We start from the raw sequence: 14,867 nt of genomic DNA on the forward strand, positions 1-14,867 counted from the left end.
TTGATATTCCTAGCAGTAATAACTGCGAATAAAGTATGGAAAAAATGTAAAATTGTTAATAATTTGTTGAAATTACGAAAATATATGCGAAGGATCAAGTCAACCCATACATTTTTAAAAGCGTCATCTAAGCTGATTAGGAGCTGCTTAATGGCACCAGTAACTTTGCTTCTGATACTACATTCAGTGAAATATTAATAAACTAAATGATGATGGATGAATTTACAGAGGCATTCTGTTCACCATTACAGTCCAAGTTATCCTATGTATTTTAACAATTTTTAGAAACTAAATAAAATAAAAGTTTAGGCGTGTGTAGAGCGCACTGCATGTTGGAGCTCCCCGGAGCAGTGGTGGTAAACCTTCTTATTTGGATATTTTCCCTATAGAAAATGAAAACATTCATCCATCACTGGATGTTTTTAACGACTTTCTACATTACTGCATGATTTAATGTAACTAATACACATTTTACAATGCTTTTGCATTCATTACAACAGTTTTTTTTCTAATAAATTTAAAACATTTCCCCAAAATACGATTATCCAGCTGTCGGCGTGATGTCCGACAGGGGCGCCCACAGTGCACATCTGATTTGTTTACATACATCAACGGCTCGTTCCAGGCACAAGCGAAAGCGTAGCTGCATTTTCTACGCCGTTGCACTTACGCAGGCTAAGTGTGTCAGTATTAAATCCTAAACGAGTCGTGTTTACCATTACAATACGGGTTGCAATCGTTTTTGGCGTCATTTTGTTTGTCCGATGCTTATCATCCGCACTTGCAGGCCCTTGAACGTAGCTAGAATTCTTTCCATCACCTCATCATCCACGCAGGTGGCAGTGCAGCAGCAGCAGCAGCATTTACATTTCGGTGAAAGTAGTGACCAAACGGATGAACGGGGCCCGCTGATATACATTCCAACTGAGTTTCGTCGCACTAGGCCCCGCGGTGGGTAAAGGGCTCACGGGTAATTGATTGTTCCGTTTCTTCCCCTCACGCGAAAGCATCACACGGTCTAGGCTGGCGGCGGTTCGTGTTGCACCACTTAATGCGCCTTTCGTTTCGACCGCCTTACACGACCAGTAGTGGCGTAATGCTCGATTTCAGCTTTACGCTGTTTGTGTCCGTACTGCTCGGACTCGGGCTGATGTGGCTCGCCGGGCGCTACTTCCTGAAGGAGGACGTCGTCTACATACCGGACAACTGTCGGCGCCATGCGTGGAAATCGGTAAAGCTCCTATCGCGTAGCTGCGTCTGCTCCGTCTGTGATACGTCCATGGCGTCGAATGGACACTTTTGCGAAAGCTGTGGCGTTTGTTCGGACAATGGGTGCGTCCGGAAGGCGGACGAAAAGTTCCCGTGCAAGCAGCTGCGCATCCGTACCCGGGCGGACGATGGCACGACCAGTCGCCATCTGTGGGTGAAGGGCAATTTGCCGCTCGGGTCGGAATGTAGCGTGTGCCAGGAGGATATTGATCAGACGAGTGAGCTCGGGCTGTTCGGGCAGCGGTGCGCCTGGTGCCAGCGGATGGCACACGATAAGTGCTTTAGCGAGGTTTCCTCTACGTTGTGTGATTTCGGGCCGTTTAAGGAGATGATTTTCCCGCCCAAATGTATACTCGCTGCGCGGAGTAAGGTCGCGCAGAAGGTTCATCTGACGGGTATTATTCCACCGGAGTGGAAGGCTAACTGGCGGCCACTGATCGTTGTCGGTAAGCTTAAGCAGGAGCGGGAGAATAGTAAGATTTAATCTAATTGATCATTTTCTGCGCTGTAGCTAATTCGAAATCGGGAAGCAGTGGTGCCGATCAGGTGGTCGCTCTGATGCGTGGCATCCTTCATCCGCTGCAGGTGTTCGAGCTCGGTCAGCACGGGCCGCACGAAGCACTGCAGTGGGCTATCCATGCTGCTCCAACGCGCTGTCGCATATTGGTTGCCGGTGGTGACGGTACAGTAGGCTGGGTGCTGAATACCATCCTGCAGATGAAGGTGGAACCACACCCGGAGGTGGCGATACTGCCGCTCGGGACGGGAAATGATTTGTCCCGTGTGCTCGGCTGGGGTGCCGAAGGACCGGACGAGTTCGATCCGATCGATTACCTGCAGCGTATCGCGCAAGCCGAAACGGTACAGCTCGATCGATGGTTGGCAGAAATTAATACACACTCCAGCTTGGCCCGGTTTCACGTGCCCGGGTTCAGCCAGTCGCGTCACTTTTACATGTACAACTATCTGAGCGTTGGGGTGGACGCACTGGTGACGCTGAACTTCCACAAGGCGCGGGAAAGTTCGTTCTACGTGTTCAGCAGTCGGTTCGTTAATAAGGTAGTGCAGTGAAGTAGAGTTCGCATTTGTTTCCCGCTTATCATTCCAAATGTGTCTTTGTCACATCCCTACAGCTTCTGTACCTTTGCTTCGGAACGCAGCAAGTAGTGCAGCAGGACTGTGTGGAGCTGGAAAAGCATCTCGATCTGTACTTGGACGGTGTGCGCATCGAGCTACCCTCGCTGCAATCCGTCGTCGTGCTCAACATCGATTCGTGGGGTGCCGGTGTTAAGCTGTGGGGTAAGTGCACGTTCACACCCGAAGAACCAAAACAAAAAAAAACAGGAGGTCCTTCTACAACCGGCGCTTCCATCTTCCTTTCAGAAATGAGCAAAAACTCCCCAACCCACAGCATCATGAAGGAAGTTCATAGCATTTCCGATGGCATTTTAGAGGTGTTCGGTGTCGTTTCCTCCTTCCACATTGCCCAGCTACAGGTGGGCCTCAGCAAACCGGTCCGCCTAGGGCAGGCAAAAACTGTACGGGTAAGTAGTTGACAGCTGTTTCCACCTCCCGAAACACATGACTTCTTACTACCCATATGTTGTCGACTTTCAGATGGTGCTGAAACGAACGCTTCCCATGCAGGCGGATGGTGAGCCGTGGATGCAATCGCCCTGTGATATTAATATTCAACACTACGGCCAGGCGACGATGCTAAAGGACGTAAAGCAATGAGCGGTTTCTTTTCGCTTGTGCTTTACTGCAAGCAACTGCCATCGCGAGCAGTGAGCAAACAACCGGCGAATGGTGATCGTACTTTAGCTAGAAACACCACCGTTAAGAATCTCTCAACTCGCTTTAATATATATACATGTAATAGCGTTGCAGTTGTGTTCCATCGGACAGGGCATGGAAGGAAGCCCGTCGTCTCCCCCCAGAGCAGTGGGGGTTAATTGCGTGTGTGCGTTTGGAGAGTGTTTTGTGTGTTTGAGGAATTATAGGCTATAGCAGCAGTGCTTTTTGTTTTGTTGCTTTACATCGAAGCAACCACTTTCCCCTCTCGAGATCGACGGTTCTTAAACACATGCCACGGTAGCACTTGATAGGATAGCAGAATCAGCTCATTTCGGAATCAAGTTAAGGAAAAAAAGGTGTCAGATGATATCATAATAGCGGCACAGAATCTAAAACAGTCAGCACGGTAACTCCAAAACTAAAGTACTTAACGACATTCAGTATAGAGTTTTTGGCTGGAAGTTATGGAATGAAATTGAGACTATTCAAGTGTTCAACTGAACTGCAAATGCTGTACTCAGTGTGCGAAATGATGTGCTGCTATTGTGATATCATCTAAGACCAGTTGCCACAACTGATGCTATTGCTGCCGTTCCCTAACACTGAAAAATCCCTATTTAGCGAATGTTACGGAGCGAAACAGATCTGATTAAAACTTTACCTAATAATACACATTATTAAATGCATTTTCACACCAACACGCGGGCCAACCTTGTACGCGGCTCAATACTGATCTCAACTACACCACCACACTCTTAGCCTCTCTTGACGCCGGGGGAAGGAAGGAATTATCAAGACGGTGCAATCTCGAACCGATCAGTAGGAGCAAGATTTTACACGCGATCGTTAGGTTAGGGCATATGGAAGGGGGCGTACTACCACGTTTCATTGCTTCCATTCTACCAAATATCAATAATATTTATATATACACTATGAAGGGCCGGATCGAGCGGACCCTGAGCTGTCGTAGGGCTGCGGACGCGAATGGGGTTCACTGATAACGGCGGTGCTTGTTAGCGGGAATTGAAGGTTATAACCAGTCATAACCACTCCACAATCCATACTTACGAACAATTTACTTAAGCGAAACCCATTGCCGTGGTTTGGCTTACCGGCCAAAAACCCGTATCCATCCGAGCGCGGAAGTGTTAGGGCCGCAAATACATATGGTGGAAACGTTATTTATATGTATAAAAAAAAAGCGATACCAAATTATTTATTACACTTTCTACTTACAGAGTAATTCGTAACTGCTAGCGTTGAGGGTGGCGGGCAGGGGCGCGTGGGAACGGGAATCGATAAATAAATGCACCGTCTGCACCGGTACGGTAAAGTGCATCAATTGCAATAACTTACACACACACACAGGATGATTTTTGCCAAGCGTGGGGTGGGGTTGAGAAAGAGGAAGGTGAATGGTGGAGGGGGGGGAGGACACCTCCTTGGAGATGGGCGGTGAGTGAGTGTGTGTGTAAAAAAAAGCGCAACCTCCAATAACAAATAGACATATAAAAACCAGGTAAATAGATCGGATCGTATCCGGCAATCGTTCGCACTCTCTCGCTCTCTCACTCTCTCACTCTCCCAATCTCAGTCATCCATATCGATCGTCAGGAGTGAGTCCTCCGGATACACTTCCAGCAAGGCACGGGCACCATCGTTGAAGTTGTACGCAATACTACCATCTATCACGAGACCTGCAATCGGTTGGCGGAACAGCAAACGGTGCAGTAGAGCGGATCGGTCGCTTGGCTATGCGATAGAAAATGCAACAGCTTGTACTTACTTGCATCGACACAGCGCGATTTGACGAATATCTGTTTGGCGAACCCGCGCGACTCCAGACCCTTCGGGTTCGGCCAAACACCGACACAGATCTGCTCCCGTATCGAGTAGCACAGCCGGGGATCGTCGGGCGCAAACACTAGATTATCGTTGTACTCCTGAGACACGGACTCGGGATCGATGTTGTCCAGGGCGCGCTCGGCCGTCCGCTTCCGCACGATTTCCAGCAGATCCTTCACGTTGTTCGTCGACAGACGGTTCATGCTCGTCAGCCAGGAGGTCGATCCCGTGCCGGTACTCACGCACAGGCCGGAACTTTTCGTTTTCGTTATAATTTCGGAACTGTCGATGCGGAGATGGAGATGCGATACGCGGGCCGATAGCATTTCACCGATAAAAACCTGGCAGGTAGGGGGAAGAGCACGGTGTTATAAAAGCATTGGTTAAAAGCAACCGGGCAGTTTACCTCGTTAAGGGCAAGATAGGGCAGGATGCGGCTTTTACCGTTCGGTGCGGTCGACATCACCTCCTTATGCTCGACCGGTTGCGAGTGGAACTCGTGCAGATCCATCGGCGATGGACGTTCGGTTGTGGCCGCTCCCACCAGCGTCGTGCGGATACGGGATCGATGCATCCATCGGAAGTCTTTCGCTATAATACGTTGGATCGCTTCATCGACCTGTGCCGAGTACTGCTTCGGTAGCATCAACCGTCCTTCCGAGCGACGTGGATCCGAATTGAAGCCAACGACCGGCGTTTTCTTGCCGTTCGACAGAAAGAATGGACTTGCGCGGCCGGCTGCGAGCAGGAACGTACCATCGCCACCGATCGGTACGATCAGGTCGGCCCACTGCAGCGCTTCCCTGTGTATGGTGATGCGGTTCACTACCTGCACCTCGATGCCGCGCTCCTGAAACGACCGTACCACCTTCTGCTCGACATCTTTGTGCAGATGGTGGTAGTACTTGATGGCATCGTAATCGGTGCCCCGGTCGCGGATCTTCTGCTCCAAACACTCATCGCTCACCAGCTGCTCTTCACGGATCTTTTCAAACTCTAGCCGGGTCAGCTTCGACACAATTAGCACGCGGCGCAATTTTTCCTGCGTGCTACTACCGAAATGGCGTTGTTGCGCTCTCACGGCATTCCGGAGCGTTGTGGGATTAAATCCTGCGGGTGGATGCAAACAAACAGATCGGTCAAGGCACGGTAGAAACAGTACAGTTTTAACAGAATGTCCTCCTGAGGCCTGTTGCAGATAGCAAAGCAAAGATTCCGCCGTCCAGCTGCTGAAACAATATTTGAGTTGCACCATATTGCGAATATGTGTGACTGTATCTTATCTTGCCTCATCTCCTGGGCTTGTTGGCCTACACTTGCTCGCATATAAAATGGGACACCTTGGCATTGACGCTTCAGGACCAACAGAATCCAGCTTACAAGTTGTTGGCCGACGAGAAACCAAACGATAGGTTGCTTCACGCGCCAACACTAAAAATCGATTGAAATTGAATATTGAAAAGCAGTAGACCAAAGTGTTGGACCAAGAGTTGTCAGGGGTCTCTTCGCCTAAGACTCGGTTGAATGGTTTTCTCGTCTCAAGGATCTCAGCTACCCAGAAACGTTTAAGGACTCTTATTGTCCTTTCTTTTTCTTTTTCTTTGGCACTCCATCCAACCCGAGAGGCCTCGGCCTAGCATTTTTGGCTTTCTGTGACTTGATTTTACGGTCTGGATTAGATTTGAACTCCGGTTCTGCCGTTTGAAAACCGGCACCGTTAACCTTGGCCACCAGACCGTTCCACCTCTTATTGTCCAGAGGCGTTAAACATATTCAACACTATTCCCTGAGGCTATACCGTGTTTATTATTTCGAGAGACAGAACGAAAATAAATCATACAGTGTCCCATTTCAAATGCAGCCCACTGTGCACATTTGATTCGGAAAAGCTTACGCCTACTCTGCGATCAGATTACCATCGCACCAGTGTGGGTAATATGGGTGGTAAAAACTTAAACGTTAGTTCGGTACGATGAACCAACTCGCGCACTATCATTGTGGCGACATCAAATTAAAACCTTTACAGCCCCCCAGCCGCCGATCGATAAGTAGCCGATCACGCACCCTGGATGGTTTCTATTGATTGATTAGTTGACAGTGTTGGGCTGCTCACCAAGGAATAAATGGATGCGAAATGGATTACTTTTTGTTGTTGTTTTAATTCCCATTCAACAAACATCTCGCTCCGGCTGCTTCCCTATCTATCGCGCCGGAAGAGGAGAAGCCAAACAAAAAAAAACGGCGCACATGCTGGCTGCGCCCCACCAGACATTTTAGATCACTTTGAGGCTAGGCCCTGAACTTCTCACCCTACTTGGCCCACAAATGTGTATTCGCAATATTGCGTTCTCTTTTCCTCGTATTGGCTTTGGTCTTCTGTTCTGCTCTTCTGTATCATCGACAGCCGTTTTCGATTCAACCAGTCGTGTGTGTACACGGTGATTTAACGCGCATGCGCGGTTTTGGTATGTATTGGAGCGTCGATGAATACTTGACACTTACGATGCCGGCACAGAACCAAAATACTAGCCAAACTGAACTTACCCCAATTCTGATTTCGTTTTAGAAAAGCAATATTTCTGCTGATATATATTAAAATGTCGTCAAGATCAACCCATTACCGAAAGCGCCGTCGTTTTCTGGAAGAGGCAGAGCGTGAATTCGAAGCTAAATACAATCGTATGGGGGCTTCTGGATCCTTTTGCCATATTGTGTATTGTGTATTGTGAGTGTTACAGTGCAGTGGGAAACCATTCGTGATCGCATTGAAAACCAACGCGGAACCAGTGGCGGATTGCTTACACAAGGCCATTAGAGAAATGAAAATCGGGGCCTTAAGAAAGCCATACGGGGGGCCCTATAAATTTGGAATATGTGTGAATCCAGCGAGTAAGCGAACTCGGAACCCCAGCAGCTAATTAGTCCGCGTATCGTGAAACGGGCCGTGTAAAGCCGATACTGATATCTATCCGTTTTGTATCAAAATAACTGAACGCTACCGTGCCGGAGTAAACCGATTTGACAATAAAACTTGCCTATACAAAAAATGTTTCATGTGAACTAGACCATCGTCTATTTCGGAGCCGTCCAAAACCAAACCGATATCACTAACACATGCATACAATATGGCTGCTCGTGCTCACTCACACATTCTCACAGCCAGGTCCTAATTTCAGGGGATATGACACAAAATTAGGGGCTGTCAGTCGTTTTAGATCACTTTTTGTCTGGGGGGGCTGCGTCAAAACATGACGCATCCCCCCCAGACAAAAAGTGATCTAAAACGACTGAGAGCCCCTAATTTTGTGTCATATCCCCTGAAATTAGGACCGGGCTGTGAGAATGTGTGAGTGAGCACGTGCAGCCATATTGTATGCATGTGTTAGTGATATCGGTTTGGTTTTGGACGGCTCCGAAATAGACGATGGTCTAGTTCACATGAAACATTTTTTGTATAGGCAAGTTTTATTGTCAAATCGGTTTACTCCAGCACGGTAGCGTTCGGTTATTTTGATACAAAATGGATAGATATCAGTATCGGATTTACACGGCCCGTTTCACGATACGCGGACCAATTAGCTGCTGGGGGTTCCGAGTTCGCTTACTCGCTAGATTCACACATATTTCAAATTGATAGGGGCCCCCGTATGGCTTTCCTAGGGCCCCGATTTTCATTTCTCTAATGGCCTCGTATAAGCAATCCGCCACTGGTTCCGCGTTGGTTTCCAATGCGATCACGAATGGTTTTCCACTGCACTTTAACACTCGCAATACTCACTACACAATATGGAAAAAGGATCCAGAAGCCTCCATACGATTGTATTTAGCTTCGAATTCATGCTCTGCCTCTTCCAGAAAACGACGGCGCTTTCGGTAATGAGTTGATCTTGACGACATTTTAATATATATCAGCAGAAATATTGCTTTTCTAAAACGAAATCAGAATTGGGGTTAGTTCAGTTTGGCTAGTACTTTGGTTCTGTGCCGGCATCGTAAGTGTCAAGTATTCATCGACGCACCAATACATACCAAAACCGCGCATGCGCGTTAAATCACCGTGTACATACACGACTGGTTGAATCGAAAACGGCTGTCGATGATACAGAAAAGCAGAACAGAAGACCAAAGCCAATACGAGGAAAAGAGAACGCACTATTGCGAATACACATTTGTGGGCCAAGGAGGGTGAGAGGTTCAGGGCCTAGTCTCAAAGTGATCTAAAATGTCTGGTGCCCACCAGACATTTTAGATCACTTTGAGGCTAGGCCCTGAACTCCTCACCCTACTTGGCCCACAAATGTGTATTCGCAATAGTGCGTTCTCTTTTCCTCGTATTGGCTTTGGTCTTCTGTTCTGCTCTTCTGTATCATCGACAGCCGTTTTCGATTCAACCAGTCGTGTATGTACACGGTGATTTAACGCGCATGCGCGGTTTTGGTATGTATTGGTGCGTCGATGAATACTTCACACTTACGATGCCGGCACAGAACCAAAGTACTAGCCAAACTGAACTAACCCCAATTCTGATTTCGTTTTAGAAAAGCAATATTTCTGCGGATATATATTAAAATGTCGTCAAGATCAACTCATTACCGAAAGCGCCGTCGTTTTCTGGAAGAGGCAGAGCGTGAATTCGAAGCTAAATACAATCGTTTGGAGGCTTCTGGATCCTTTTCCCGTATTGTGTATTGTGTATTGTGAGTGTTAAAGTGCAGTGGAAAACCATTCGTGATCGCATTGGAAACCAACGCGGAACCAGTGGCGGATTGCTTATACGAGGCCATTAGAGAAATGAAAATCGGGGCCCTAAGAAAGCCATACGGGGGGCCCTATCAATTTGGAATATGTGTGAATCCAGCAAGTAAGGGAACTCGGAACCCCAGCAGCTAATTAGTACGCGTATCGTGAAACGGGCCGAGTAAATCCGATACTGATATCCATCCATTTTGTATCAAAATAACCGAACGCTACCGTGCCGGAGTAAACCAATTTGACAATAAACCTTGCCTATACAAAAAATGTTTCATGTGAACTAGACCATCGTCTATTTCGGAGCCGTCCAAAACCAAACCGATATCACTAACACATGCATACAATATGGCTGCACGTGCTCACTCACACATTCTCACAGCCCGGTCCTAATTTCAGGGGATATGACACAAAATTAGGGGCTCTCAGTCGTTTTAGATCACTTTTTGTCTGGGGGGTGGGTCCTAATAAATGATGTTCAATGTCCGATCGAAGGTTTCTTAGATTGCCTCGGAAAAGGCAGTGTACGGGAAGAGAAAGTGGAGGATGTTTTTAGCCTCACGCGCACACACACACACACACATACTCGATGGGGGGTAAATATCTATCGCCAAATCTGCTTCAATACCTCGGCCGGGGGAGAGCAATGTTTTGCTGGCAAATATAGTGGCTATTAATGGGGTGTGTTCGATGTGATAGAAGGGGCCCAGCAGTACACGCAATTCTCGACATTCGAAACAGATAAGATTGTGCCATTCACGACGGTGATGACGTGCTCGCCACATTTTGCCAGATCGGTGAGCGCCGAAGACGTCAGCCGATCAAAAGATTCAAGCGTTTTTTTTTCGTTGTTTTTCAAATGCAAATGATTGCGGTTTTTTTGAACCATTCTTCTTAAGGCATTCTTCTTGCCTTAGATTGCTAATTATGGATTAGAATCTTAAGAATAGCAGGCCTTGTGAAAACAACACATGCAAGAAGAGGTTCGTTTGCTGGGTGCACTGTACAGCATGCAAGGTTTGCTGCGATTTGAACGTTTCCCTACAAGAGAACACAGAACGAAACTGCATGATGAACCGGTTTTTGCAAGCAAACCCGTACGACACTCACCTGAAACATTCCGCAAAAGTTGATTCAAGTGGAACATTTGTGGTTAACCGCTGTGTGGTACGCTTCTCGATTGCTGTTTTCTTACAGCAGGCTTACAAGTGTCCCACAATCGAACAAACAAGCGCACACCAAATCACACAACCAGTCGCATGCGTTGTTGACTACTTGGTCTCACTTGGACTCCTCCAGTCCAGTGGTACGGATTTCGACGGATATCCAACTGTACGATGCAATCCGGCACACAAACACACGCTGTGTGTCTTCCTTTAACCTTGAAAATTGCACTGTGCACCACAGATTACATGGCTCTGTCGGGGCGAGACGATGTTCGAGAACTAGTGCATCAGCACGCAGGCACACACATACACACTACACACACACACACCGAGTAGGAAAATCGGAGACTGAAAACCGTACTGGGATAGATACCACGCGATACCACGACCGTTTCTCGACACGGCGACCGTTTGCTTGCACACGCGTCTCGCTACTGATAAGGATATTCGACGTAGGCACACTAGCCCTGAATGGGACTGGTTGGCTTTCCCACCGGTTTTCTGAGGGCGATAAGGAGATGTTGTTGTTGCTGCTGCTGCTGTCGGTCGGCTGGTTATCGGCCCGGTCTCTACCAATCGGGCGGTATGAATCTTTTCCAAAGCCCTAGCGGAAAATTACCACCAGTCTCTGTGTGTGTGTTTGCTGTATGCGGCGCCAATTTTCACACCATGTTTTCCACCGGGTTATTCGCACACACAAAAGGGTTTTTTGCTGGTGGCACGTGGGTTGCTTTATCGATGGAGCGTGTTGAGGTCGGGCTCCGTCGGGAGTGTGCAAACACGACAGTGCAACAGGACACTATCTACCGCTGCGTTCGAGTTCCATCCGTGTACGAGGTAAATATTTATAGATGGTACAATACCGGCACGGTTCGCGAATTATCAGCACTTCTCGTCCCCTTCCGTGCCATGACAAGTGGAATTGTTTGATACTGTGTGCACGGTGGGATATGCGCGATACATGCGCGTTTGACAGTTGGTTTTATTTTTATTTTATTTTGAAACTGCAATATTCATTTTTAAGTGGTATTTAGATCAAAACATTCCCTTTAAAATAATTTTAAAGATAAAAAATAAGCAAATTAGTGCGTCAGAGGCTTGATAGCTTGTATTAACACGGAAATCAAGCAAAACGAAGTTAATGTTCATGCTGCATGTTGCTTGTCCCGCGTGCACTGTCGGAGCACGCTCGCAGAGTACCGAGTAATTAAATTTTGAATTCCGTTCTGTGTCCGGTTTTGTTTACTTAAATTTTCTTCCAAAATGTTGTAACAGCTTATTTACCAACTTCCTGGTCTGGTTTGTAAAATCCCATGTATATTTCGTTAAAAAAGTGATAAAAAGGCATTAAATTCGCTTATAGGCAAACTTTATTATCGAATTACACCCAATTCCTCGCAGTTTAGCTCCGCTACCTATTTGGTTCGATTCCTTGTTTAGAGTAGGCTGATTTTAGTATAATACCACTCACTCTATTCGATTAAGTATTTTGTGAAATGCAACAACACCAGCTTGACTGAAGAAAAGGAGACACGCGTTAAACAGAAGCGAGCAGCACACCAATTCGAGCCGGATACACGTCTGGATAAAAAGAAATCGCCTGCCTTGACTATTCTTTTGTTGGTTTAGGTTTTTATTACCGTTTACGATATAAACTTAGCATTTTTTTGTTTTGTTTTCGGCTTTAATGTAATGTTAAAGGTGTAAGAAAGTGCGCGTCGCTACAAACGCACTCTGACCCGGCTGTATGCGCACGGTACCGTACGCACAGCGAGCCTCGTAGGCGGTTGGCAAACGACAGCCACCACACAATAAATTCCTTCTTCCCGACCAAAAACGGATCGATCCTTCTTTTACCGACGAACCTCCTGGGGAAGCGTTATTCGCTCACCGCTCGCTGTTCGCGCGTTCAATGAATGCGGTGTGGTGCGTCGTGTCTGCACAGCGCTGGCCTTCGAAGGGTAAGGGGAGGAGAAGGATGTGAACACTAACAGAGACAAACTGATGGGAGCTTCCTTTTTTGTTTTGCTTTATGTTGTTGATGTTGCGTGTGGGTGTGTGGTTGTGATTAACGCAACCCGAACAATTATTACATGGTCAGCTCCATGATCGCGTTTACGATATCATTGTCATTGTTCTTCAGTGCCCGGATGGCCCTTGCACGTTTCACGTTGGCCTGCGACATTACCAGATCGATGTCCTTGTCATCGATGCCGGTGTCGTCCACCTCCTCCTCATCCTCTTCCGCGATCGGGGTGACGACGTTCGTGGAGCTGGACGCTTCGCCCGCGGCCGGCGTCGCTTCCGGCGCCTTGAACTTTTCGGCCGCCGCCACATGGGCCTGCTGGGTGAGATCTTCGATCTTGGCCTCGCCGAAGATGATGTAGGTGTCGCTGTGCGGGTTCTTGTACACGTCCGGGTTGTTTATCACGAACAGGATGTTCTTGGACTTGCGGATCGTTACTCGGTTCACGCCCTGCACCGGCTTCAGCCCCAGCTTGGACATGATCTTGCGCGCCTTCTTTTCGCCGCGCGACTGTTTTGCTTTCGAGATGTCCGGGATTTCACTGGCCAGTTGTGTCGTTGCAGCCGCTCCTGAAAACGAACGACCCGGAATGAGTGACGGGGTCGAGAAGGTGATGTGGGCTCATTCAACACCTCCACGACCCAAAATATCGCTTACCTGCATCCTCCAGGTCCGGGATAGAATCCTCGGTCTCTGTGTCACTGAGTGCATCTTCCAGCTTGGCTTCTGTGGTACCGGTCGCGCTTGAGGCAGCGGCGGCGGCCGCGCTTTCCGTAATTTCAGTCAGTTCCGGCATGTTTGCAGGTGAAGGTCAAGCTAAAGGAACGAAGAAACGGGGATTAGTGGAAGTTTTCGCTCAAGCTCTAGAATAAAACACCAGAAGCTTGTGCCGATCGATGCGATGCTTCCGGTGCCCACCGCGCAATAACGATTGTGTCAAATAAAAGAACGTAAAACATGACTGTCATGTAGAACACGCATTGCAAAGGGCTGGACGAGACCGCATAGAAGGAAAAAAAAATACGCTCACGCACCCACACACATACATTTACACACAATCTGTGGCTGCGGTTTTGCTATCGCTCTCGGCCAATGTCAACATTTCTTCCTACAACATTTAATGTGGTCCTAATCGGCCTCAAATCAAAGAGTTTAATTTCCATAACCCTGCCCAACCATCCCACACTTGGAATGTGATTTTATTGCAACCGCATAAGACCACCCGGAAAGAAGCCGGCGCACTGACACAACCGGGAAGGCACACACACACACGAGAGTACGGCGGCAGCAGTGGATACCGCAAATGCTTATTTCGACTGCGAAAAAACGATCCGTAGCCACTTTGGTCGCGTAAACTACACTGACAAGCAACGCATTAAACGGCCATCAATAGAAAGGGACAGTTCGCTGCTGAATCTTTGTTTATTTTCGCTAAAAAACACTACTTACACCAGTTTTCTCACACGGTACGAAACGCGGTAAGAGCTCGAGAATGAGATGCCGGAAGTGTAGTGATGTTCTTACGAGCGCGGAACGGCTGATCCGAGCAGTTCCGGCAAACGAATCGTTCCGATCCGCTCCGAGGAAGGTGATAGATTTGACAGTTGATTTCAAACGCGCCGTTGGTGGGATTATTAAAATAAAAATAAATAATTTGTAGTGAGTGAAGACAAAGTATAAATAAGCAAAAAGGCTCAATTTTGCTGTAGAATGCAATGTTAAATATTAACACAGCAATTTCAAACGATACTTTGTCTATATAATGCACTCCTGCAACGGAGTAAAACTGTTCCGTTGATGGATGGATGCTGGCGATGTTTGACATCATAGTTTGAAAATAGTGTACATTGTATATAACATAATTTATATCCTAATATTGCCATACCCCCTCTCATTAAAGAAACGAGGATAATTATTAGGAAGAAACGATGTCTGCAATGAAATTGTATGTATTATTACAGCGTTGCCAAGCTGGTATTAAAAATAACCAAGATTGAAAAGTCCCAACAAAAAAA

General features: G+C 47.3%; 3 protein-coding genes and 2 long non-coding RNA genes across 10 annotated transcripts; 3 read left to right on the plus strand and 2 right to left on the minus strand.

Moving 5' to 3' along the window:
* The first annotated feature begins 584 nt into the window (after positions 1-584).
* Positions 585-3,756, plus strand: LOC118511570 (diacylglycerol kinase epsilon). Its single transcript, XM_036054814.1, has 5 exons — positions 585-1,715; positions 1,781-2,328; positions 2,403-2,568; positions 2,653-2,813; positions 2,887-3,756. Exons 1-5 carry the CDS (start codon positions 1,052-1,054, stop codon positions 3,004-3,006), a joined length of 1,659 nt encoding a protein of 552 aa, XP_035910707.1. The 5' UTR covers positions 585-1,051; the 3' UTR covers positions 3,007-3,756.
* Positions 3,757-4,236: 480 nt separating this feature from the next.
* LOC118511571 (NAD kinase 2, mitochondrial) lies at positions 4,237-11,784 on the minus strand. Of its 3 annotated transcripts, none has more exons than XM_036054817.1 (5): positions 10,771-11,752; positions 10,289-10,701; positions 5,318-6,021; positions 4,853-5,252; positions 4,237-4,763 (listed from the first exon to the last, which is right to left on the minus strand). In XM_036054817.1, exons 2-5 carry the CDS (start codon positions 10,443-10,445, stop codon positions 4,657-4,659), a joined length of 1,368 nt encoding a protein of 455 aa, XP_035910710.1. In that variant the 5' UTR covers positions 10,446-10,701; positions 10,771-11,752; the 3' UTR covers positions 4,237-4,656. The 3 variants fall into 3 exon arrangements, with proteins under 3 accessions (XP_035910710.1, XP_035910709.1, XP_035910711.1); XM_036054816.1 differs by having other exon boundaries at positions 10,247-10,701; XM_036054818.1 differs by lacking the exon at positions 10,289-10,701 and having other exon boundaries at positions 10,771-11,784.
* On the plus strand, positions 7,048-8,016 carry LOC118511572. Its single transcript, XR_004906162.1, has 2 exons — positions 7,048-7,376; positions 7,478-8,016. It is a non-coding gene; the product is annotated as an uncharacterized LOC118511572 (long non-coding RNA).
* On the plus strand, positions 9,147-9,988 carry LOC118511573. The gene is made up of 2 exons (XR_004906163.1): positions 9,147-9,348; positions 9,450-9,988. It is a non-coding gene; the product is annotated as an uncharacterized LOC118511573 (long non-coding RNA).
* A 394-nt stretch (positions 11,785-12,178) lies between the features above and the next one.
* LOC118513237 (nascent polypeptide-associated complex subunit alpha) lies at positions 12,179-14,405 on the minus strand. Of its 4 annotated transcripts, none has more exons than XM_036058790.1 (3): positions 14,302-14,405; positions 13,510-13,668; positions 12,179-13,421 (listed from the first exon to the last, which is right to left on the minus strand). In XM_036058790.1, exons 2-3 carry the CDS (start codon positions 13,646-13,648, stop codon positions 12,916-12,918), a joined length of 645 nt encoding a protein of 214 aa, XP_035914683.1. In that variant the 5' UTR covers positions 13,649-13,668; positions 14,302-14,405; the 3' UTR covers positions 12,179-12,915. The 4 variants fall into 4 exon arrangements, with proteins under 4 accessions (XP_035914683.1, XP_035914684.1, XP_035914685.1 ...); XM_036058791.1 differs by having other exon boundaries at positions 13,887-14,355; XM_036058792.1 differs by having other exon boundaries at positions 13,899-14,338.
* Between the last annotated feature and the right edge of the window lie 462 nt (positions 14,406-14,867).

This window comes from Anopheles stephensi, chromosome 3, assembly GCF_013141755.1.
Source record: "Anopheles stephensi strain Indian chromosome 3, UCI_ANSTEP_V1.0, whole genome shotgun sequence".
NCBI classification, from domain to species: Eukaryota; Metazoa; Arthropoda; class Insecta; order Diptera; family Culicidae; genus Anopheles; species Anopheles stephensi.